This window comes from Solea senegalensis, linkage group LG21, assembly GCF_019176455.1.
Source record: "Solea senegalensis isolate Sse05_10M linkage group LG21, IFAPA_SoseM_1, whole genome shotgun sequence".
In the NCBI taxonomy this organism is placed as follows: domain Eukaryota; kingdom Metazoa; phylum Chordata; class Actinopteri; order Pleuronectiformes; family Soleidae; genus Solea; species Solea senegalensis.
The window spans coordinates 8,673,982-8,696,861 of NC_058040.1; the positions used below are offsets into that span (position 1 = coordinate 8,673,982).

General features: G+C 41.4%; 2 protein-coding genes across 4 annotated transcripts in view; one reads left to right on the top strand and one right to left on the bottom strand.

The window, feature by feature from the left end:
* Window positions 1-1,748: 1,748 nt before the first annotated feature.
* Window positions 1,749-22,880, bottom strand: part of LOC122758293 (inactive phospholipid phosphatase 7-like) — a 55,246-nt gene continuing 34,114 nt past the window's right edge. Inside the window, exons 1-3 of one of the 2 annotated variants that reach the window (XM_044012354.1) lie at window positions 8,737-9,524; window positions 7,858-8,406; window positions 1,749-3,327 (exon numbers count right to left, since the gene is read on the bottom strand). In XM_044012354.1, the coding sequence (XP_043868289.1) occupies window positions 2,939-3,327; window positions 7,858-8,380 (912 nt within the window). In that variant the 5' untranslated portion in view covers window positions 8,381-8,406; window positions 8,737-9,524 and the 3' untranslated portion in view covers window positions 1,749-2,938. Of the gene's footprint in view, window positions 3,328-7,857; window positions 8,407-8,736; window positions 9,525-22,880 lie in introns of those variants that run through there. The other variant, XM_044012352.1, reaches the window with a different exon arrangement.
* fam78ab (family with sequence similarity 78 member Ab) lies at window positions 9,679-22,061 on the top strand. 2 transcript variants are annotated; one of them, XM_044012356.1, is made up of 3 exons: window positions 9,679-10,139; window positions 10,846-11,149; window positions 17,942-22,061. In XM_044012356.1, the coding sequence occupies exons 2-3, from the start codon at window positions 10,887-10,889 to the stop codon at window positions 18,465-18,467; spliced, it is 789 nt and encodes a 262-aa protein (XP_043868291.1). In that variant the 5' UTR covers window positions 9,679-10,139; window positions 10,846-10,886; the 3' UTR covers window positions 18,468-22,061. The 2 variants fall into 2 exon arrangements, with proteins under 2 accessions (XP_043868291.1, XP_043868290.1); XM_044012355.1 differs by having other exon boundaries at window positions 9,679-11,149.

Here is a 22,880-nt window from a genome sequence, read left to right on the forward strand (position 1 = left end):
CAGCGTAGGCTGGATCCACTCGGCTCAGTGCGTCTTACGTCACAGAGCGACGTGAACAAAAACACAATGACTCCCCCTGCTGGTTGACTTCAGAATTACACTGAGAGCTACTGTTGATAGATTTTTATTTTTTAAAAAAGAGGTTTAGACTTATATTTATTTGATTTAAGCCTTGTTATCTTTATTATCTTTTAATGTTTCAATTAATTAAATTATTATCATGCTTAGCAAACTAAAGTCTTGTGGTCATTTATGACTAAATATACATATACAGTTTTATAGCTATTCAGTTAGTAGAGGAGCAAAGAAAAATACTTACATTTAAAAACATGTAATGAGAGAATGTATCCTTCTTTACAAATAAAAACACCCATACCAATCGACCAGTAGCAACTGAAACTGGTTCTTAGTGTAATCAAGCAAACTCCTCTAGAGGGAGCAATTGTCCTTCCTTAACCATTCTTCCATTCTTTTAGAGGGCTACTCTTTCTTCAACTGGTTCCCCTTACCTTAACAAATAGTAATAAGAAGAATAATTAGAACAGTTACTTCAGTAAATATTGTTAAAAACAATAAATTACCTTTCCAATTAACACTGAAAGTAACAGGAAATATCACAGATGGAATTGTGTGTATTATCTCAAATCTGCTGTGCTTTAAGGGCACATGTTTATGTAATAGACATTTTTTTAATATGCAGAACAGCTCTTTGATATTATAACATGAACAGAGCTCCACACCCACAGAAGTAGTTGTTTTGCACACACACACTCCAATTAGTGATAGTGAATTTCAATTTGGCAGTAGCAGTGGGCAGCACTTACCTGTGCCTGAGGAACAATGGGGGATTGAGTGCCTTGCCCCAGAACCTTCACGTTACAAGCCCAATTCCTTTCCTGTTGGCCACGGAAAGTCTATTTTTTGTGTTACAGAGACCGTGAAACAAATAGAGCATGAAGACACAACTATGGGAATTGTGGTGTCTGTTGACTCGTGTGTGTGTGTGTGTGTGTGTGGAAACAGGCCTGCGAACACTATCACAACTCACTTGCTCAGATATTTTGGGTACATGTTTTGCACGTTGTCGAGGCTGCATTCTGGGCTAAAAACTCAAACAACCGTGATGTTGCCGTCTGTTTTGCTGGAGAGCAAATCCTCCTGTGTGACGCCAGCATAAAAAAAGCACAAATGTTTGAATGAGGAACGTAATTATGACCAGCTTTTATTAAATCTTGACAGACCATGAATACCTGTGTGTACACTCTTTTAGTTCTTAGTTCTTTTGTTGGCAAAAAAATGGTTCCTCTTATGTGACGTGCATCACACTTTTCCTAACCCTTCAGTGTCTCCGTTACTATGCTTTGCCTGATTTAAACTTTTTAAAATACAGGAAATAGGTCAAAATGTTTGTGAGCTCATTGCCAACACGTTCTGATTTCTAGCTGTGCATGTTCCGGGAACATATAATGGCTGACTGCTGCAACTCTCTCTGCATGTTTCAAGTCAGTTTCTGTTCCTGCTTTTACAGCAACACACACACTGTTGCACTGGTGCCGTTTCCTGTCACATTGCTTGCGGTTTCCAGTATTGTGATGGGAAAATAATGTCAAAGGCTGAAGAAACACACTGTGGAACTGGTGGAATACAACCTGAAAGTGATCTAGTAGTGGATTTTCAAAATACTCAATACTAAAAATTGAATTCAGGATAAAAAAAAATACAATGAAGAGTTGTGTTTTGCACTTCAGTGTGTGTTAAAGAGTTTTTATTTTATTTCAGGGATTTCAGAGAGTTTCCAAACTTAAGTTTCAATTCATGAGGCATGTATGTTTTACTGGCGGTCCAGCTTATTTTATTAATAAGATGGAAAAACAAAGTAAAAACATGAAATATATATCCCTTTATAGAACAAGCCAAACTATTGTACAGTATTTACACACCAAATCACTGCACTGAAATACACTAACAAAGAACAGATGCAGGTCTCTTTCAAATAGGAAATTGAAGGTGTACATTCTTGAAAACTGTTACATCAAACATACTGTTTTGAACCTACAAACATTGTGTCACACCCTAAATTTGATCACTGGGGCACAGAATCTACTTCTTTCGAATCATAAGTATCTGTTAAATTAATGTGGTAGCCTGCAGAGAATGACAACAACAAAAAACTGTAAATGGCACATGAAAAAAAAATCATATTTGAGCCTGTAAGAAAAATATTACATTCTATTCCAAGTGTCACATTTGTTTTTCACAAAAAATTAAAAATACAGTAGAAAATATCACCATCCCATCAGAAATAAACAAGTATATTAGTCATGCCAATTAGGAAACATGTGGAATATCCAAATACTAATCACTTCGAGTGTCACATCCAGTATAACAGCCTTACACAAAACTCTAGTCATTGTTAATCATAGTATAAGTATTTCACTAGTCCAGAAAGAAAGCACAAAACCTAACATAATTTTTTTTCTTATGAGGAAAAGAGGAAGAGATGAAAGCGTGGACATAACAGGAAGTAAGATGGAAAAGAGAAGGAGACTCACGGACGTCGGATGGAATTTGGTGAATTGAAAGAGGATCAGTTGTGGTTTCATGGTACTGGATTTATGAGAATTGAAAATATGTGTATATAAAAAAAAGAGAAATCAACTCAACATGTTTGTTTGTTTTCAAACTCGTCTAATTTTTCCTTTACTATATAAGAGCAGTAGAGGTGTGTGTGTGTGTGATCCATCCGACTGAAACACTGTGAAACATGCCTGTCCTGGGCATGACATGCAAGCCAGTGTGTGCATCCGGATATTAATGAGCCTGCAAATTTAAACCATTAGAAAAATAACTTACAAAATCTACCAATGCCCTTAATTTGCATTTTTGGGTAAGTTTATCTAATGAGCCTTTCGTGCTAGTATAGTCTTATAAGAAGAGTTCAGAAAAGAGGGCTCCAGCTGAGAGTGCCAATCGAAATAATTGTCTGGCAGGTGCTTGATGACAGCCACACCGACTCCATTAAGCTGAAGTGGAACATGCCCAGCGCAAAGCCACACACCATGTCAGTGAGGTGGTGTTTCCCCAGCAGCACTCGCGACATGCCCACCAGAAAGGCCCACAGCACCAAGAGTATGCGGAGCGGCACAGCCAGGACAAGGTGGGACAGCAGGAACTTGGAGACCATAGCGGCCCGGCTGGCGTGAGCGGCGGGGAAGGAGTAGATGTCCATGGCGACGGAGTCCAAGAAGCCCGGTGTCATCTCCCAGGGTCCTTTGCGCTTCACAAGCCTCTGGACTCCGGCCACAGTCATGACATCAAGGATGAGGGCTGTTACAGACAAAAAAAAAAGGGGCGTTGGATTATAATTAAACCAGTGACAAATGTGTCGACACCAGACGTATCTGTACAACCAGACTTATTAAAAACATATTATTGCTTCTTGTGTAATGGAGAGCAAAGGAAGCTAAATACAATCCCATGAAGGATGCATTTCAATGCCAAATGTGAAATGTCTTATTTAGCATTATATCCACATGAGTAGGGCCTACTTTTGTGTTACTTAACAAAATGTGTGAGCCACTGATTGAATCCATAAAAATGCACAACAGAGAAAAGTAACTCATAACTACACCTGTAGGACAAATGACGGTAATAACTTTTTTTTTAATGGAACTGCTCTTCCCAATAATCACGTGTATTAAAATGTTAAGTCGCAGTGTTTTTGGTTTGTGACTCCTTAAAAATGAAGCATGTGTCTGCCTGTAACCACCCCCTCGTTGGAGGTAATTGTTATTGGACGTTGTGGGCAGTTAAAAGCAAAGAATCATTGTTTTATTTTAAGCATTATTGCCATATTAACTTTCATAGGGGGATGACGCATCTGTCTCCCTCTGTACTGCATATCCTTGAGTTTTACGACTCAGCTTATCTTGGGCAGATTGCTTCAGGATGTAGCCAAATTACACTTTGACATAGGGATGGGACAATACCACTTTTTTGTGTCCGTTCCAATACTGATAATCACATACTCAATTATCTACCGATTCCGATATTAGTACGATCCAATCACTTAGTTGTGTCACAAATATTGATGTAATTAAACAGCCCAAACATGACTCAGCTAAAATGCTTATTTTTTTTTTTTTTACATTTTTATAGTCTGTTTGTCTTGATATCCTCTGTGATGCACACGCATTTGTGTTTTTTTTCTCAACAACTCACGGATGGATTTGACGTGACTTTGGTGCACATGTTCATGACGTGAACATCTGATGTCACCTCTTGCTTTTGTAGTTCGTATTAGCAACACCAGATATGACACTGATAAGATCAAAATGCAGATAACACATTTATAGGAGTTAAAACGGCAAAAAGAACTATTGCATTTAGATGTAAAGTGATATATCGGTGACCAAAGACAACTCAAAAGTCAAAGTCAAGTTCGTTTGGAGTCCACATACCACACATTTACAGATGCCTTTTATAGCTCCATGACACTCCCCAAAAATACCCCAACCAACGCCATCTTCACACACACACACACACACACACACACGTCCAACCAACCATGCACAAAATAACTGTCAGGTGTCCATTAGGCTGGCCTACTTCTCTCTGCACCCGTCCACACACTGTCCCAAAGGGACGATTATTTTAACTCCTGTTCCAGCTCTTTATAAGCTGCTGGTGTGGTGCTGTCATTTTCCTAAAGGGGGAAGATGAAGAAGGGATGGAGAGGTGACCAGACTTGTCGAGGGTTGAAAAAAAAACAAGGCAGACAGTGAGACTGGTGCTATCCCATGGTGCATTGTGGCAGCAAACATCTCAAAGAGGATGAGATGGTGCATCATATATCATCTGTAAACACAAGCCTGTCAGTGGGGCCCCTTCAGCTGACTATAACAGCTGATGATTCAGTGAGTTTGACATCATGGTCCCACAAAATGACCAAAGTCTTCAAGAATGTGGGAATGACAAATGTGCAAAATACAGGTTTGAGATGTACTCTTTTTTTCTGTGTGTTGAAACATCACGGGGACAGGCAGGGCAGCTGCAGTCAGCACAGTGTGATAACACTATTGAAGTCAACCCCCCTCCCCCAGGCGGTCAGTCAGCGCCCAGTTATTGATCACACAGTTGTAAGTGTTTTAGTTTTGAGCAGTGAAACATTTTCCATCCGTAACATAGCTCATGGGCGCTGACCTCAGATGGCCAGTTCAAGGGAAAACTGCTCAATTAAGGAAAGAGGGAATGTTTTCATGTTTTTGCCAAATCAGTTTCTTCATTCTCCACTGCATTAAGGATGGGGCGGGTGTTTTTGTCTGTCGCTGTTTCCGCTGCATGGACTTGTCTAATAATATTGCATTGATTAATGAGAATATGCCACTAACATATCAGGGGGAGAGGTGACTGATGAAATACACAGCAAAGGTCAGGCTTTTAAGGTGATAATGGTTGGAAGGAAGGGTTGGCTAACTAATTTCAACTGTTTGCCATGAAGGGAATGGGAAGGTGGAGGGAATAGAGCAAAGCTATTTTTCCATGACCACTACCGAGAGAAGCAAAAGCATGGCTGGTAAGAGCTGCGGCAGTTACTGTACTGCTACTGTATTGCGGAATTATTAAACATATATAAAGAGCTGAAACATTTGAAATATAATGCTGTTCCACAAAGCTTAGGGTAAAGCAAATTAAAGGCTATTTGTCTGTTAGTTACTGAGGCCCAGATGCAGGTCTACGCCACAGTACACAGTCAGAGAACACCAAACAGAACGGTTTGAAAACACAGGGATGCAAAACTAACCTGAAAGACTTCGGTGGGTAAAGGTAGGTGTTACACCAGAATGACATCTACTTCTACTAAAATCTTAGAGATGGGTTGGAGGCCATCTATGAGAAACCTTCCAGAGAGGAGGAGGACAATGACACGCTTATCTCCAACCTAACAATATTTCAACCATTCACAATCAGTCTCACGTGACTCCAATGACAACGTTGTTGTATTTGACATAGAAGTTAAATACAAGGATCACCCCATTAGTGAGTCACAAATGAAGAAACATCTTCCACCTGAACACCATTTTTCCTCATGGACACTGTGCTCTCACTGTTTTTTATTTATCCTGAGTCATTTGAAAGCTTATTTTTTTGTTATTACGTTATTAGATAGAATACTTACTATACTATATAGTATATAAATCGGACTAACTTTTTTGTCTCGAAAAAAGCCTGGAAAACCTGTATGACTGAAAATATTCACAGTATATCCTGCCGATATATAAATAAATGGAGTGGCATCATATTAAATAAACCCTGACTCCTTGAGAAATTGAGTAATTAGGTCATTGGAGGAACAAGGTCACACAGAAACAGGCTGAACTGCACACTTGCAGTTGATATGGATGGGAACATCGTCTCAAGGTCTGCTGTTGGAAACACATGCAGTTGTCTTGTTTTCAAAACACTATGACAGATATTTTTAGCACTGCAGTGTTTATAAAATGACAACAGTGAGCTGAGTAAAACAATACAAAACAGTCCAGTCCGCACGAGTCAGTATTACATACTATGTTCCCCACCAACTGTTTAATATTATCATATTTAGACTTGGAATTAATCTGGACTGACAGATAATGAACAAGCAGTTGTGATTAAACAATGTCCCAAACACAATATAACAGTGTCCTAAATCCTGAGATTTAGGGGGGTGCAATCAGAGTTCAGAGTCGCTGCAGCCAGAGGATTTGAACAGATTTTTGGTCAATAATCTGTGTTTGGGCCCATAAAGACTGTGCACTTTGTCTGCAAATCATATTGAATTTAATTTTTTTTTTAAATGTCATATGCTTTTTGCTGCCGTTATATGTTGAAATAAAATGCAACACAGAGAGAGAAAGAGAGAAAGAGAGAAAGAGAAATAATTTATGCACAACAACAAAGATCTTCTCATGTGTGGACCCATGGAGAAAACCTGATCAGATTAAATTTATGAACAAGATTAATGTCTGAATTCACAACCTTGACATGTTTGTAAATCCTTTTACTCAATCCAACTAACTTTTAATCCGACTAAATCCATGTTGCATTGTGATGCCATGATGAACCACGGTGCTTTGTGTGATGCAGCTCAATTAAAAGTGGCTGCAAAAAGAGGAATAAACAGAAGAGAACAGACAGAGAAGCTGTGAAAGAAAACCCCCTCCTTTGACTACATGTGTGTTCACTCTACAGCACAAGGCTGACACTTGTTACTCGTGCAAACTCTGAGTTTGCATCTTTGGTCTACGAGGCTGATGAGGCACAATCAGCACAAATATAATAGGTCACAGGATTAACTAGGCCACTGTTATGTGGAAAGACAGTGTGTATGAAAACAAATATTTGAACTTTTTTTTACATTTTGAGATGTTTCTATAGCTAAAGCCAACTAATATATCACTTATTAATCCTCGTGTCCTCATCCTTAATCACATCATAAAGTTATGTTTACATCCTTTATTTTGGTCTCAGTTATGTTCTTATTTTTTTCTAATGTAAATAATTGCATTTTGAGGACCACATTTCTTGTTTTGTGAAAGCTTTACCTGGCACTACACCTGATTCTGATAACTTGGCATTAAGCACCAAACAAACTTTGTAAATCCTAGTTTTCAAACTAGAAGATGGATGGATGTTCATTTCTGTGACTGTGTGTGCAAATGACTTGATCAGACTGATACTGGTGGGAACAAAAGTGTTTAAAATGTATGAATGATATTGTGAGAGGAGGTCTTTTTAGTGGATTTGCTCTTGGTGTGAACTTGGCGCAGGAGAAGGACCTGCATCATGACAGACTGGTGAGTGTGATGTGCCATTTACCAAGCAGCAGGTTGACCAGGACCTCTTGTCCAGCCAGAGTGTTACTCCTTGTGAGACACACAATGGTGCCAATGATCCACGTGATGCCGTGGCCCGTGAGCGCTAACAGCCCGACCATGGAGCGGCAGCCTCCCCAGGAGGCGGACGTGGAGGCGCACACCCCCAAGCGCTTGGATAGACAGATGTCAATGGCAAGGAGGGAGTTCATTGCAATCCCCTTGAATGAAGGATTCAGCTGCATGCAGTCCTCCTCTGGCATCTTGCCGGGCTCTCGCCGGTCTTTGCTGCCATTGTCGGCGGGTTCTTCACTCGGCGGGTTTGGAGTTTGGTTCTTGCTCTGACTCGGTCGCCTCGCGCTGCCCCGGTTCACGGAGGGACCTCCTCCTCCGCCGCCGCCGCCGCCGCTGCTGCTGCTGTTGCCGCTGCCTCGGATGGGCGGTTGGTTCAAGGACATGAACTCGGGTCTACTCAGAACGCTGTTTCTCTCCCGCGTCCTGGATCTCACATTGTAACTGGATGGCATGTCTGGATTTAGGACCAAGTTCGCCTCTGTGGGTGCAATAAGCGATTGTCAATCTCCGATCAATTCAAGTGGTGCGGATTCACCACGGCGGAGAAATGCCCCAGGATAAACCCCTTCACCCACTCCCTCCCCCCGGAGATATATTTAGACCATTTTGGAATGCCTTGCTGTTTATACCATGCAGGCAGGCTGGGGGTGTATTGAATGGCATTTAGCTCGGCCAATCCAGAGAAACACGATATACAGCATGGGGACAAAATAACAACATGCGCGTATTACGCCACAGCAGAGCTACAAAACAAGCGCACGCAAGGGAAGGTGCAAGGAATACGCAAGGCACAATGTTGTCATCTTACCAGGCAAAGGCTGAGCAGCGATGTGAACCAAACAGCATTACTCTGAAATCCTCTCTGTAGCCACGAACAACGTCTCTGAAACACTGGCAGCGAGTACACGAGACGCTCGTGCGAACAGAATCCACGCAGCGCGAGGGCGATAACAATGAGCCAAGAATCAACAAGAAAGGAGGAGAAGACAATGGAGCGCAGCCTGCACAGCGTTCGTTTCCCCCCGTACGTATTTGACGTAGTTTACGCACAGAGCGGATTCAACTACGCCGGTGCGTATAGTGTTGTAGAGCGGAGTTCTCCAAGGTGCTTAAACAGACAGCGGGAAAAGGGAGCACAGTCATGATTGCAGTGATGCAGCAACAACAACAACAACAACAACATGAAGAGCAAACAATACAAAAAGCATCTCCCTGTTTTGTCCCGGAAATGCTCCTAACTCAACAAAACCAGAAAAATATAGACCACACAACCATGATTATTGCTCAGCCCTTTGGAGACAACAATACATTCTTATCTATCCATCTATCTATCAACCTTTTCAAGACATTTCCAAGAGATATAAGTTAGATAAATTAACCACAGCTCCATTTTACGCACGCTATTTGAACCATCAACACAAAGATCTTATGGAACAAATTCAACAACTGTACTGTATTTGGCATGTAAAAATAAATCGCCTGCAAATTGTTTCCCAACCCAGTGTCTGCGTATATCTTGTCTGCGCATTGTCATTTGCGCAGCACCAGCACTCTCCCATTGATGAAACGCGCACATGTATAGATCCAAATTGCCCTGCATGGTGCAGCTTTTCTGGTGATTTTGCCGCACCCAACAGAAAGTGCCCTTCTTGCCTACATTTCCCAGCATGCTCGCAGCTCAGGGCGGAAGTGTCGTCTCGGAGATACTTATAGTGCTGCTTCCCCGGCTGCTGAAATAGACCAATGCGTCGCGGGGTGAACCTGCCGTCGCAGCAGCAGCAGCGATGGGACGAGCTCAGAGGAATGACAGCCTGTGCAGGAATCTAGGCTGAAACTGTGCATCCCGTCGCAGAGGGAGACGGTGGCGCTCGGCACCGGGACAACTATGTGATATTTTGTCCGTCCTGAGATATATATATTTTTTTTAAATTTATTTAATCCACACTAATGTGAAGAATGGATCCTGTGAAGTGGGCGCTGAAGACACGGCGGTGTCCTCTGGGTGTAGCGGTGCTCCGTGTCAAACTCGACTGTGGATGTGCGGGAATGCTGCGTCTCCGTGTGGGACGGTGAAATAATGTGCAGCAGATATAGGGAGCGGGTGTGAGTGGAGGAGATAAAGGGAATAATTACCTCTCTGACCGGAGACTGTGAGCGGAACCGACGCTCACTCTCAACACATTGGAGACTTTCTGCTGAACTGTTTTATAGGTACACTTCTTTTTTTTTTGCATGTCGTTAGACAGTCGCACCACGTGAACCTTTAATCCGCACATGCATTAATGTCCAATCACGCAATCTGATAATTGAACCGAGTCTATTGCGGATTAAACGGACACAGCAGCTCTGAGCGTCACATTTGATCTGCCATTTGTCGTTTTTAAATGTCCAGCTTAAGTTAGATTTTTCAGGGATGATGATGATGATGATATTTCAGGCCAGGGATTAGCCTTTAATATAATAAAGAATTACACAAAGGGAAATGCGACGCTAACATGTAACATTAGTAGGTGTTTCGTTAGTTCATTATTTATAATCAACCTGAACCTTTTACGCACACCTCTCCACTGGATGCATGTTGCCAGAAGGTGAAGTCTATTCTATTTTCTATTTTTTTGTTTTGCTTGGAGATCATTGACGAGGCAGTAACTTGTATCTCTGCTGCATGAAAACACGAAATGCAGGAGAGTTATAAGGAGAGTTACTGCCAATGCGCTCGTTTGTTGAAGTTGCTTTTTACGCACCGAAAACAGTGAAAGCCTCCACTTCTTCTACTCCTTTGTTGAATCACAGATGCATGGCTTTTTATGACACTTCTTTTTTTTGATACCCATAAGCATTTTTGAGGGGTTGATATGACGAGGAACCGCCTGTGGTGATTTCCCTGCTGTTTCCATGCGTCTGTCTTCTCCTTCAGACCTCTGGGCGTCGTTGTGGATTGTGTTGCTGTTTAAAGCAATGGGCTGCATCCAGAGTATCAGGTGTAAACCCAAGAGTTTCCGAGACAGTGTCATCGTCCTGGAGGTGAACACCTCCATCGATTCAAACCCCACCAGCATCGACGAGTCAAACAGCGTGGTGCTGCGTTACCGGACACCGCACTTCCGCGCTCATGCCCAAGTCCTGGTGCCGCCGGTGTCCTGTCAGGAGACGTGGACCATCGGGTGGATTCAAGCGTGCAACCACATGGAGTTCTTCAATACATATGGAAACAAAGGGATGTGAGTATCACGGGGCTCTTTTTACACAGTTCGTCTGCTGAGCGCGTTTGGTTTGGACTCAGTGTTTGGATTATGTTTGAATTCAGAACCTCACTGACACTTGGTCAGTTTGCGGGAGATGACGGTCAGATTATGTGATAATTAACTGAGAATGTAGTTTCAGACAGTTACTATGTCAACAAAGACACGTGGCTGCTATTTAGATAGTTCTGAAATTCTTGTCTATTTTAGTATATGTATTGACATACCTGGAAACTTTACTAAAAAGATGTCTTCTCATACTTGTAGGGCTGCAACTGTCAGTTATTATAATTACCAACTACTCACTGAATAATGTATGACTATAAAATGTGGAAAAAGTGAAACTTCACAGATGTCAGAGTGACTGACACCTTCTCCTGTTTTGACTAACCAACACCAAAGGTTTCTGTTTCCTGTCAGCTCTGCCATTTGAGAAACAAATTCCATTTTATTTCATAACCTTTTTGTTTAAAAAGAAACAAATAAAAAAAAAAAAACGATTTAAATGACAAATTGATAACCAAACAATTTGCACATTAATTTAGAGTTGATTGAGTGATTGTAGTTTACACTAAACACTGAATACTGATTAGGAGAAAGAGGAAAAACAAAGATGAACGGGCATTAAATTCTACCACAGTTGCTTTAGTATTAAAATATAAACCAGTTTAGTGACTCCAACAGTCAAAAAAAAGAAACTTTTCTTCTTTTGCTTTGTGAGAGCGTTTGAGTTCCTGTTTTTGTACTGCATGGTAAAATGGGGAATATTCTCCAGTTGCCATGTCCATCACCACTCTGTGCTGCGTATATAAACACTACTTCATATACCTCCAGGAAGATATAGCATTGGTAGAAACGGGAAGAGGAATGGACTTGTTCAATTAGTGGCTCAGCTGTGAGCAGTATACTGTATGTGAGCTTGTGGCTCCACGTTGGCAGACAACAAAGTACTTCAAAACCCGACAGACACAAGTGCGGTATACAGTGTGCTGGAAAATAATTGCTCTGACCTGTCGGATGCCTCTGTTTGTCTATACAGTCATTTTGCACCAGGGGTTATTAACAAGACAAACACCAACAGAACCAGCTCTAAAATACACCGTTGACACTGAAAGTTCTTTTTCTTTTCCTCCCCATTTCCTTTTTGTCAGTGTGTTTGCGTGTTTATACAAATCTCGCACAAAGTGCTGGTCTTATTTGCAGCAGTGGGGCAACCACAAGTAGACATGCACCCAAAATATGCTTTATCTATAGACGCTGCAGCAGAGGATGTTTGAGTGCTGCATGTCTAAGATTAGAGACCCAGTCCCCTCCCTTGAACCTGCACCCCATCAGGGCCCCATGACTATGAGTGTTAGAGTCGCTATGAGAGAGATTGTGAGAGAATAAGAAAGCGTATTGTAATTATTTACTTTTTTATCTTGCTGAAGTTTAGTTGTCATTCAAGTTCTTTTGTCTTTTTTTTCAATCATCAAAAAAATAGACAGCGACTGTGGGAACAAAGCGATTTTTTCAAAATTACATTTCAATTATTACATTTCTTACTAGTCCGATCTTGTTAAAATATTTAGTGCTGTAACATTTATTTAAATGTTTGATTAGTCTTACATTCATGAATATGTATTCTAAAAGGATGGTGATATATCAACTTCCTTCCTTGATACTCCAGGGCAAATATCAATATTTAAATGAACAAATAAAGGCGCTCTAAAGTAAAGTTTTACTCGCCGGGTACTTCATTTATCCTCGTGGTGGCGCTGCTCAAATGAATGAGGGAAACTTGGGTGAAGAAGAGGGAGTTTACAGCGGGATTATGGCGGAGAAAGCTGCGTTAAGAGATGCCCCATCCACGTTCAATCGGCTATACGATTGTCTTGTAATATATTGATTATCACAGAATTGTTGTATCGCGATATTATTGGTATCGTGGACCATGTATTGCATGGTACTCTGTGATTCCCACCCCATTTTAATTAAAAACCAGGCTTATTAAATCAGTTTCAACAAAAAATAGGTCACACATTATGGTAAAATTCTTTACCACAGATCGTCCAGTCGTCTGTCGCAAAGTAACTTTATCACTTGCTTCTTGCGTCACTTGTGTCACTTCATTCGCTAAACGAGCACAAGCACCTTAAAACACAACACACAGTCACACACCCACACATGTGATCGTCCCCTCTTCCTCTCCTCTTGCAGTATGACCTCCATTTCTGGTTGCAAACGTCCGGTGTGCCTCAAGACAGCCAGTCAAGAGCACCGTTAGATCTCACTGAAACAGCACGCTGTGCGCTTATTGGCTCAGTGACAATGGTGAGATTAGGTACTGAAATTTGATATCCAACGACAACAAATTCTCAGTATTAGGTGACACAGGAAGTGTTATATCTAGTCAATACCACCAAACTATTTAAGTTCTAGAGCTCAAGTTACATCTTCAGATGCCTCGTCTTAGTTGACCAGTTGTTCAAAATCCAAATATATTCACTTTACTACGGCCGTAAAATGTGAAAAGCAACATCTCAGTTTTAAGAAAGGATCTAGATATTTAAAAAAAAGGTAGCATTTACTACTTCCATCATTTGAAAAGAGTTAAATTCTGATAATACACACACTGCCACAGAAGTCCATTAATAATAGCCACTTAGTGGTATTGGTCAACTAATAGACAGCAAAGATAAGCAGCTTACTCACATATGGGAATGTGCTTTAAGCTGAATGAGACCACATAGCTCTATGGATAGGAAACTCCAGCTCAAAAAGAAGAGATAACTTCCTGAAATACATGAGTGAATAAAGTAAAACTGTATAAACTGTTTATATACACAGTATATACAAATCTCCGCTCTACGCAATTAACGGACTGCATGTACACCGTAAATCTCTTTGCCTTTGTCGCTTGTGTGCTTAATTTTACATGTACTCTTATTCACTTCTGAGTCATTCAACCCTTCCTCCTAACGAAAAAGCAGATGCTGACAGAGTTTAAGGGGCTTACGAAGGTCACTTCATTCTCCATGTTCATTTCTAAGTCGCTCTTAGGATGCATGAGAGGAGCCTGTGCTCACCGCCGACGCACTCTCACATTAACTAGCTTCTTTAAAAGGTAGTGGGATTTCATTGTGCCGTGATTATATACAACAGCTGAGGATTGTAATTTGGATGATTTCTCATTTGGCTTTGGGGATGATGTGCTCTGGATTCCGGACACGTTCACCGCCTCTCCTGCTGCTTGCCGTCACCGTCTCTCAGAGCACTTTTACTGAGGAGCAGTCTAGTAGGTTTGGACAGCACGTGTGTATTTATAGACCGGCACAAACGCATGCTCATACATGTACTGATGTGTGTTGTGATTACATTAGGTATGCTGTGTAAAAAAAAAAAGCTAAATAGCACTGGTCAAGTCTTAATTTCAAAGTATCGTCGACATTTTGTCATTTTGATACTCGTGTGATTTTCTGGTGTGTCACAACAAAACTGCAGAAACAGGAAATTAGCTGTTTTCACATCGCTTCTTTCGCTATGATTGAACTTTCTCGGTAGAGAGACAGTTTCTCCTTTCTCCTAAATTTGTGTAACCCCACAGTGCCATCAACAGGCCTACACTCTCAACATTAGAAATATCACAAATTGCTTTTTGTCTGAGTTGAGTCACATCTCCTAGTTTCCATGAGAAGAGCGCATGGCTTCTCACTTTTGTCAAACAGGAAACTGTTGCAACCTCCATACACCACTGCAATGCCTCGCAGGCTGCTTTACTTACATAAACTAAGGTTCAACATCAACATGTACTGTGTGTCCCAACTGTTTCATTATGTTCCAGTTGGGCACTTTAATGTTTTAGTGTCAAGTCACACTATTGAACAAGCAACACATGTTATCTCAATATTGGTTCATTTGGTCCCGTTTGCACCATGCAGTTGCAGAAGCTGGACGCTTTACAGTCTCAGCTGTTTGCAGAGGGAGGAAGGAGGAGGAGGATCTCACAGCTATACACAATATTGAACAATGCAGAAATACTAAGGCGCTCAGCCGTTAGGTCAAATAATACTAATTTGTTCCTCGAGCAAGTAGACAAACACAAACTGATGAAGATGTAAAACGGATGTAAATGGATATTTCAAATCGTAAGTCTCAAACTTATTTGATATTTACCATTGAACAGCGATTGGGGTGTTAGCAAAACCCCACAATAATCAATGAGAGCAAGTTGACCGGGAAACGGATGTTGCATACTTTTGCTTAGAACCATAACTTATACTCTCAGCCATGACTTGATCCACAGTTTTCTGCGTTTTTCAGCACTAGGGATGAGACGATGCTATTTTTTACACACACGACACAGATGGTGATGCAGCTAAAGCTAGCTAATGCCTGCCTCATAATAGAGGATTTTCAAATCGTACTTGGTTTTAAAATTGTGGGAAACCACGGACGCAACAAACTAACAAACTTTGTAACCAGTTTTCCGGTCAAGACGCAGGACCACACACTTGGCATTTAATCATCGGTATCTACCGATACCGTCTGTTATAGTCTGATACAGTCTGATAGTCATTTCAAAGACATAATTCTCCAACTGTGTAACAAATACTGTTCTCCCAAAAAGAAGAAATAAACAGCCCAAACATGACTCAGCTAAAATGCTGAATTACAGTCTATGCATAGTGAAGCATATACGATATGGATTGTTTCGGATTTCACATTTTTATCTGTGCGATATCTGATCCAGTGATTTTGACCAGTATCGAACCGATACCCATCCCTACTCGGCACAAAACATCGCGCACAGCTATTATCTGATGATGCCGACAGTCCAATCTGCATGTCTGTTTATATTCTGAAGTCACGCTAAATCATGCGAGCTTCTGTGACATCTCAATCCCCTGGAATCTCCTCCCTGAAATTGTTTGATTAAATGCCAAGTGTGTGGTCCTGTGTCTTGACCGGAAAACTGGTTACAAAGTTTGTTAGTTTGTTGCGTCCGTGGTTTCCCACAATTTTAAAACCAAGTACGATTTGAAAATCCTCTATTATGAGGCAGGCATTAGCTAGCTTTAGCTGCATCACCATCTGTGTCGTGTGTGTATCCATGACTTGTAGCTACGATGCCAACTATTTATCTCTTAGCTAACAATGTCAAATATGTATAATACTTATAATAAACAAGCTATACTTTTCAAATGAGTTGAGCTACTCCACTGTTCATCCAAGAACCTCATACTGGGTACAAGTGCCCCTCACTGGTAATCGCTGCTGAGAGCTCCGGTGGCATTTGCAATAACTGACATGCTCAGGGGTCACATTGCAACACAGTTGAGTAATTTCTTCTTTGAAGAAGTGTGTGAATCCCTGAGGTTCTGTCACTAACACACACACAAAGGCAATGTAGACACAAACAGGAAGTGAGCCAGATTGCTGCAATGTCAAGTTTCTCAGTGGGCAGATGATTTTATGCTGTGTATTGCACCTGTGCGCAGTGCTCTCTGCTTAATGTTCAATCTCTTGGAACCTCCGCTCTTGACAGCATATTCCCACAACTGATGTACATTTTACCCTTATTCATTTTTGTCATGGTAGTGAGCTGGTGTATTGTTCAATATCTGATGGAAAGTACCATTTACCATTTATACCACATCAATCAACAGCATGAGGCTTTTAAACATCAACAAATGTCCTTTAGATTCAAAATCTGTGTTTCTCGGTTTCCACATTTCCAAAATGGTCACAGGAAGATGATTTATGACATGCCAAGACAGACAGAGGCTGCCTCAACATTAGGCTAGTAAAGCGATATGGCTGGAAAGCCCACGAAAAACGTTTCAGAAGTGAACTCCACTCCTTCAAAACATCGGTCAGCAGAATGACAAGATAAATGCTTCTCACCCCTGCCTGCCCCTGCACTGCTGCTGTATCCACTCAATCCCCATGCTATTGCTCGAGTCACATGAGAGACGCAGCATACAAATAAAGTTTCTGTGTTTATGTACTATGTGCTTGGAATGCCGTGTTTGTCCAAATACAAAGCTGGATATTAAAATTAAAGTCATATTCTGGGGCATTAGCTCAGAGGATTATGTGATTATCTTCCACACACAAAAAAAAATGCACATATCACGTCTGCGTTGCTACTCCTGCCCTCTGGGTGAGTACAAAAAAAAATCACAACATGAATCCTGGCCACCCAGGTTGTAGGTCACTCGGCTGTGATCACACCGTTATCTCCCCTGCTCTGCTGCTCTTGCAGCTTTGGGCAAGGAAAGGTAATCCTTCTGCTGGAGTGGACAGAAAATCAATAGTTGGACAGAGAAGTACCCGGTCACTTAAGCTGTCCAGTGTTGCCTGCTGTGTGTGTCACAGTAATTTATTTTATTGTGTTGTATTTTTTTTATGCAGCAGCCTGGAAATGGCTGGAAAGTGCTGACTGTGAGGATTTCAATTAACCTTTTGCATCCGTCCTGCATGTGTTGAGCGATGGACGGTTACTGAATACGAAGATGGAGATCCCTGAGATATAAACACTTTGTTGTTGGAACAGGGAGGTCATATTGTTTTACACAAGGTATCATTTGGTATGGTTTATTGGTCTTTAGAGGTCTTTAATGCTCAATCAGACTTTGCTTTAGCAGTGATTATGAATAAAATATCATCTTATAACTCATGGAAATTATCATCAAAACAACGATTTAGGAGATCCAGGTTGTGATAGCGTTTTGAACTCAATAAATGCAAAAGTAAGCTCCGTTATTAACGATTCCTTTGTACTTCCAGGTCGAGTTGGGAGCTCCCGGACCTGCGTGACGGCAAGATCCAGGCCATCAGCGACTCAGACGGCGTTAACTACCCATGGTATGGCAACACCACGGAGACCTGCACTGTTGTGGGCCCCACCAAGAGGGACAGCAAATTCACCGTTAGTATGAATGACAATTTCTACCCCAGCGTGACGTGGAGTGTGCCAGTCAGTGACAGCAACGTGCCTCAGCTTAGCAGCATCCACCGTGACCAGAGCTTTACGACCTGGTTGGTGGCCATCAACCAGGCCACCTCAGAGACTCTCGTACTGCAGACAATCCGCTGGAGGATGCGGCTCCACATCAAAGTGGACCCCGACAAGCCTCTGGGTCAGCGGGCTGTTCTGAACGAGCCTGTGATCCAAGAACAGCCCCAGATCCTCGGCAAGAACGAGTCCATCGCCTCTAATGCCATGGTCAAGCCCAACGCCAATGACGCCCAGGTGCTCATGTGGCGGCCAAAGAATGGTGACCCGGTGGTGGTCATCCCACCAAAATACTGACCTGCTCACTGACCAGGCTGGCCTTGGATGCTTCACCAGTATCATGTTATTTGTTCTGTTTAGTTTTTGTATTCCTGCTCTTCACCAGCTCTCACCGCTTTAGCCCTTCATTGACTTTCATTTCCTTCTGTTTTTGCCTCCTATGTTTGAAATCAAGTGACAGAGAGAAAATAGGCAGAGACAAAGCTCTGAGGAAAAAAAAGACCTGCTGAGTGGGAGCGAGTTGAAAAAACGTTTCGAACTGGAGTGAACAAAACTGCAACCATTCTACCTTCAAACTGGGTCGGGTCTCACTGTGCTAAATTAGGAAAAAACAAGTATTTTTTTTAATTTTATTTTATATTTTTGGCTGTGCAGGTCAAGTGAAGGGTTGCTGAGTGTGGGTGGATCATAGTATTTACATGCTACATACCTGGATATGCACAAATGCTGTGTTCAAATTCCAGTTGTATTTTTATTTATGGTTGGGAGAGTGCATCTAACTTTTTTTGTTGTCGTTGCCGTCATGTGTGTCACACGGCGAGTTACATTGAGTGACTAGACTTCAGTACTTAAAAAAAAGAAGAAAAACATGCAAGACATTCAATCCATGCTGCCTTAATTAAGTTATCACTTTCCACCGCAAACATTTTCGCCTTAAACAAAGTGCAGCGCAGTATTTTGCTCATTTGTTGCATTTTGTTCAGACTGTTGGTGCTGGCACGTGTGGGTTTAGGACGGGATTAACACCACGGAAGGAGAAGCGGATTGGAAATTTGGGATTTTGTGTTGCAGCTGCATTTACCTCACACATTTTCGCCTAACAGCTAGCACACATTACATACAACCAGCGTCGCGCGCACGCACACACACACACAGTCACAATACCAGGCTAATTCGTTGTTTTCCAAGTGCATTATGCAACAGAGACGCTGCTCTGTGCAGAGGCCCACTCCTGTCACTCAGTACATTGAACTACACGCGCAATAACAACCTGAGTAAAAGACAATGAAAAGCACACTCAAGCTCATTTCACTTCACTTTATTCTCTTTCGTAGCAGCTGTAGTGTTCATCATCCGTTCTCGCTATCGCTCCATCTCAGGGCCCATTTTCACTTCTTCATCCATCTTGTCTTATAACTACTCTTTCTTGCCATAGTGAGTTTATGTCGCTCTTACACCAAACTGTTAATACTGAAAGAATGGATTAGCAGTCACAGACTGGGGGACTTTACTTTTAGCAACCACAATATAAAAGTCCTTTGACAATCATACACGTTTATATACGATTGTATTGTCGTTGAATCAGTGATACCACTTTTCCAACAACATAAAAACCAATATCCCTCTTCTCACTCTACACTTTTGTGTGTGTTGTTGAGGATGAAAAATAGAGGAGGAGTCATGCGAGTCTGCTCCTAACTGCTTGGTCAGTGTATAGATGACCCAGTCCTGCTTCTTTAGCTCTGGCTGAAAAAAAAAGACGTGAGGCCACTAAACTGAGCTGTGGTCAGCTAAATACTAATATTAACTGAATGAATGTATATTTAAACCGTAATCTTTGAACATGGCTTCAGCTGCAGAAAAAGAGACCCAAAAAACTACTAAAGAAGCTATAATTCCCTTGGGGCTCTACTCAAAACAACTAAATCACAGTCTGTTTATTTCAAAAAGACGTATGAGCTGCTCATTCAGTTTATTAGCGATTCCTCTCCAGTGAGTGGACAAAGCCTATGTGTTCTTTTTAGAAAAGGCTCTGTATGTAACAGCATATACTCAGAATACCGACTACACAAACTACTGTTGAATACCGATGTATTCATTTCAAAATATGAAATATGGAAATTCATACTTTAACCACAAATAGCATGGTGTAGAATCTAACAAACTGACTCGTTTTCTATTAATAAGTCAAACACTCCACACATGTACACAGGTCAAATTAGTTTTGGTCCAAACTGTAGCTCAAAGGTCAAATCCATTCACGCCATTGTTGTTATTTATAATTACATTTTCAGCCAGTACATGGCTCCATCAAACACTGTGCATGTGTAGCCGTGATGACCTGCACTCTGTGGCTGCATCGTGGTGGTGGTGGTGGGAGTGGGAGAAAAGACACAAAAGGCTGGTTGGGGACTCCTCATAGTTAAATCTGCAGTGAAACACTTACACGATGAACTAAACGGTGCCGAGTTGTGCTGTGCAACATAAGTCAGGGTTGAAGTGAGGTCAAATAGCAAAGGTCAGGGGGCAACAAATCTGAAGTTGCAACAGCCGTAAACTGACCTGAATTGAGACGAGAGGCTGCGGGAGAATGAATGTGGGGGTGAAGACAAACTGAGTCACTTTAGAAAACACGTTTGTATCGTTGACGGCAGCTAGTCTTCAAGCTGGACTACATGTAATTTAATTAAACGTCGACATTGCATTCTCAACGCATGTACGTTTTCACACCTAATAGTCCGCTAGACTCGGTACGATTGGGACTCGGTTCAATTCGGGTGTTGCAACATTCAGCCGGTCCAAGTTTGATTTCACACTGAACTCTAGTGAAATGAATAATGTATTCACTGCATCAAGAATTACTGAAGAAGAAAACTTGCTCATCTATTGTGTTTCTGCCACATAAGAGCAAAAACATGGAGCATGCAGCTGTACCCACAATGCCCTGCATTGGAGTCCACTTCCTGCATTTGGTTTGCTAGAAGCGAACCGAGACCGACGTTTGAGCAAACAAACTAGGATTCGATAAAGAAGGGCTGATGAGAGGATGAGTTTCGCTGATGCATTTCTCCTCGTCATAAACACACACATGCATACATGTGCACACAAATGTCCCAAGAGGGAAAGGCACGAGGCCGCCGTAGCGTGTGATTGTCACAGAGGTGTCACATTGGCAGTGTGAAGTCATTTATCAGTCTTGCACGTGGAGCGCCTGAATACATGCACTTGCTACAAAGCCATAGGCACAAGCACACCTGTCTACTGAAAAATGGGGTGATATATGCATCTCTTCTTTTTTGATAAACTAGAGTGAGGACATTTTTATATGAAAGAGAAATGGAGGTATAGCGAGGATGGAGTGGCTGCCAGACAACTATCAGTGGTGTCTTATGTTAGGAAAAGGGCACTAATCGTCTTCTCTATTAATGTCGCTTAATGATTTTCTATTCATGCCTCAGACACTTCAATAGAAGGTATATGTGCTTCCTTAGGTGAGCCACAGAAAAACAAAGCGCTGCATTGTTTGCTGTATAGAGGAAGTGCCAAAATTGGATTGCGCCAAAACTATGCACTATTAACGTCTTTGGTAAGTTGTGAATTCAGAAACCTCTTTGCACTGGATAACAGGCCCATTTGAAGCTGTTTCTCGAATCAGCAACCGCTCCCTAGCATAATTGTATTTCCAGATTAACGAGACACTGTGTGTTGTAGTTTTCTGCGCGTGCGGCTGTGACAAGCGATCAAAAGCCTCCTCTCCTAAACCCACACCATTACAGTTCTTCTGAGGGCTGCTACCTTTGCTTCGGCTCTTTATGCATTTTTTTTTTTTTCTTAAACCACTGTGACACCCCTTTATTTAAACCAATAAAACCTCCCAAGATCACAGGTTCACCTGCGTGAATTTCCTGGCCTTTTATTTTTTTAGTTCCATCCAATGAAAAACCTCAATGGCCCACACATCAGTTTATCTTCACATCACACCTTATTTCAGGAATTAAACAACACATCAGCATTTGAAAAATACACAACACGGTGTATTACACGCACATGTACTCTGAGCGGATTTGTGTGTTCCTCATTTTGTTTGGTTTGCTTTGTGGAATTACAGCACTGAAATAATTCAAGCAGAGTGTGTGTGTGTGTGTGTGTGTGTGTGTGTGTGTGTGTGTGTGTGTGTGTGTGTGTGTGTGTGTGTGTGTTTGTGTGTGTGTGTTATGTTCAGCTTTGCCTTTTACTCCAATACTTGAAAAATGGGTACGTTCTGGCAAATATTTAAGACTGTGATGCACATTGGGGCAAGAACCCCAGAATAATATACAAAACAATGTCTTTTTCATGAATAAATAAATAAATAAATAAATAAAAAGTCTTTCTATTCAGTTTAATTTCATATGAGTTAAAAAAACGGATGTATTCAGCACTATAATAGCAATATACTTTTTTTCCTTTTATGAATGTAATGTTTTTATCACTAGCCTGTTCATGATCTAGGTAAATACACCAGTTTTTTTTATCGTATTAGTGTTTTGTCCACATGAAAATGGCGTTTTGTGAGACCTGAAACTGTATATTTTTTTAAAAACAGATGCCAGAGTGGGGGAAAATCTCACAACGTTATTCATCCAAACTGAAACCAACACTGATTTTCCTTTATTGTTCGGTACTTATATACACACCACATTTCCGTTCTTAATGTACATGTCCACCAGT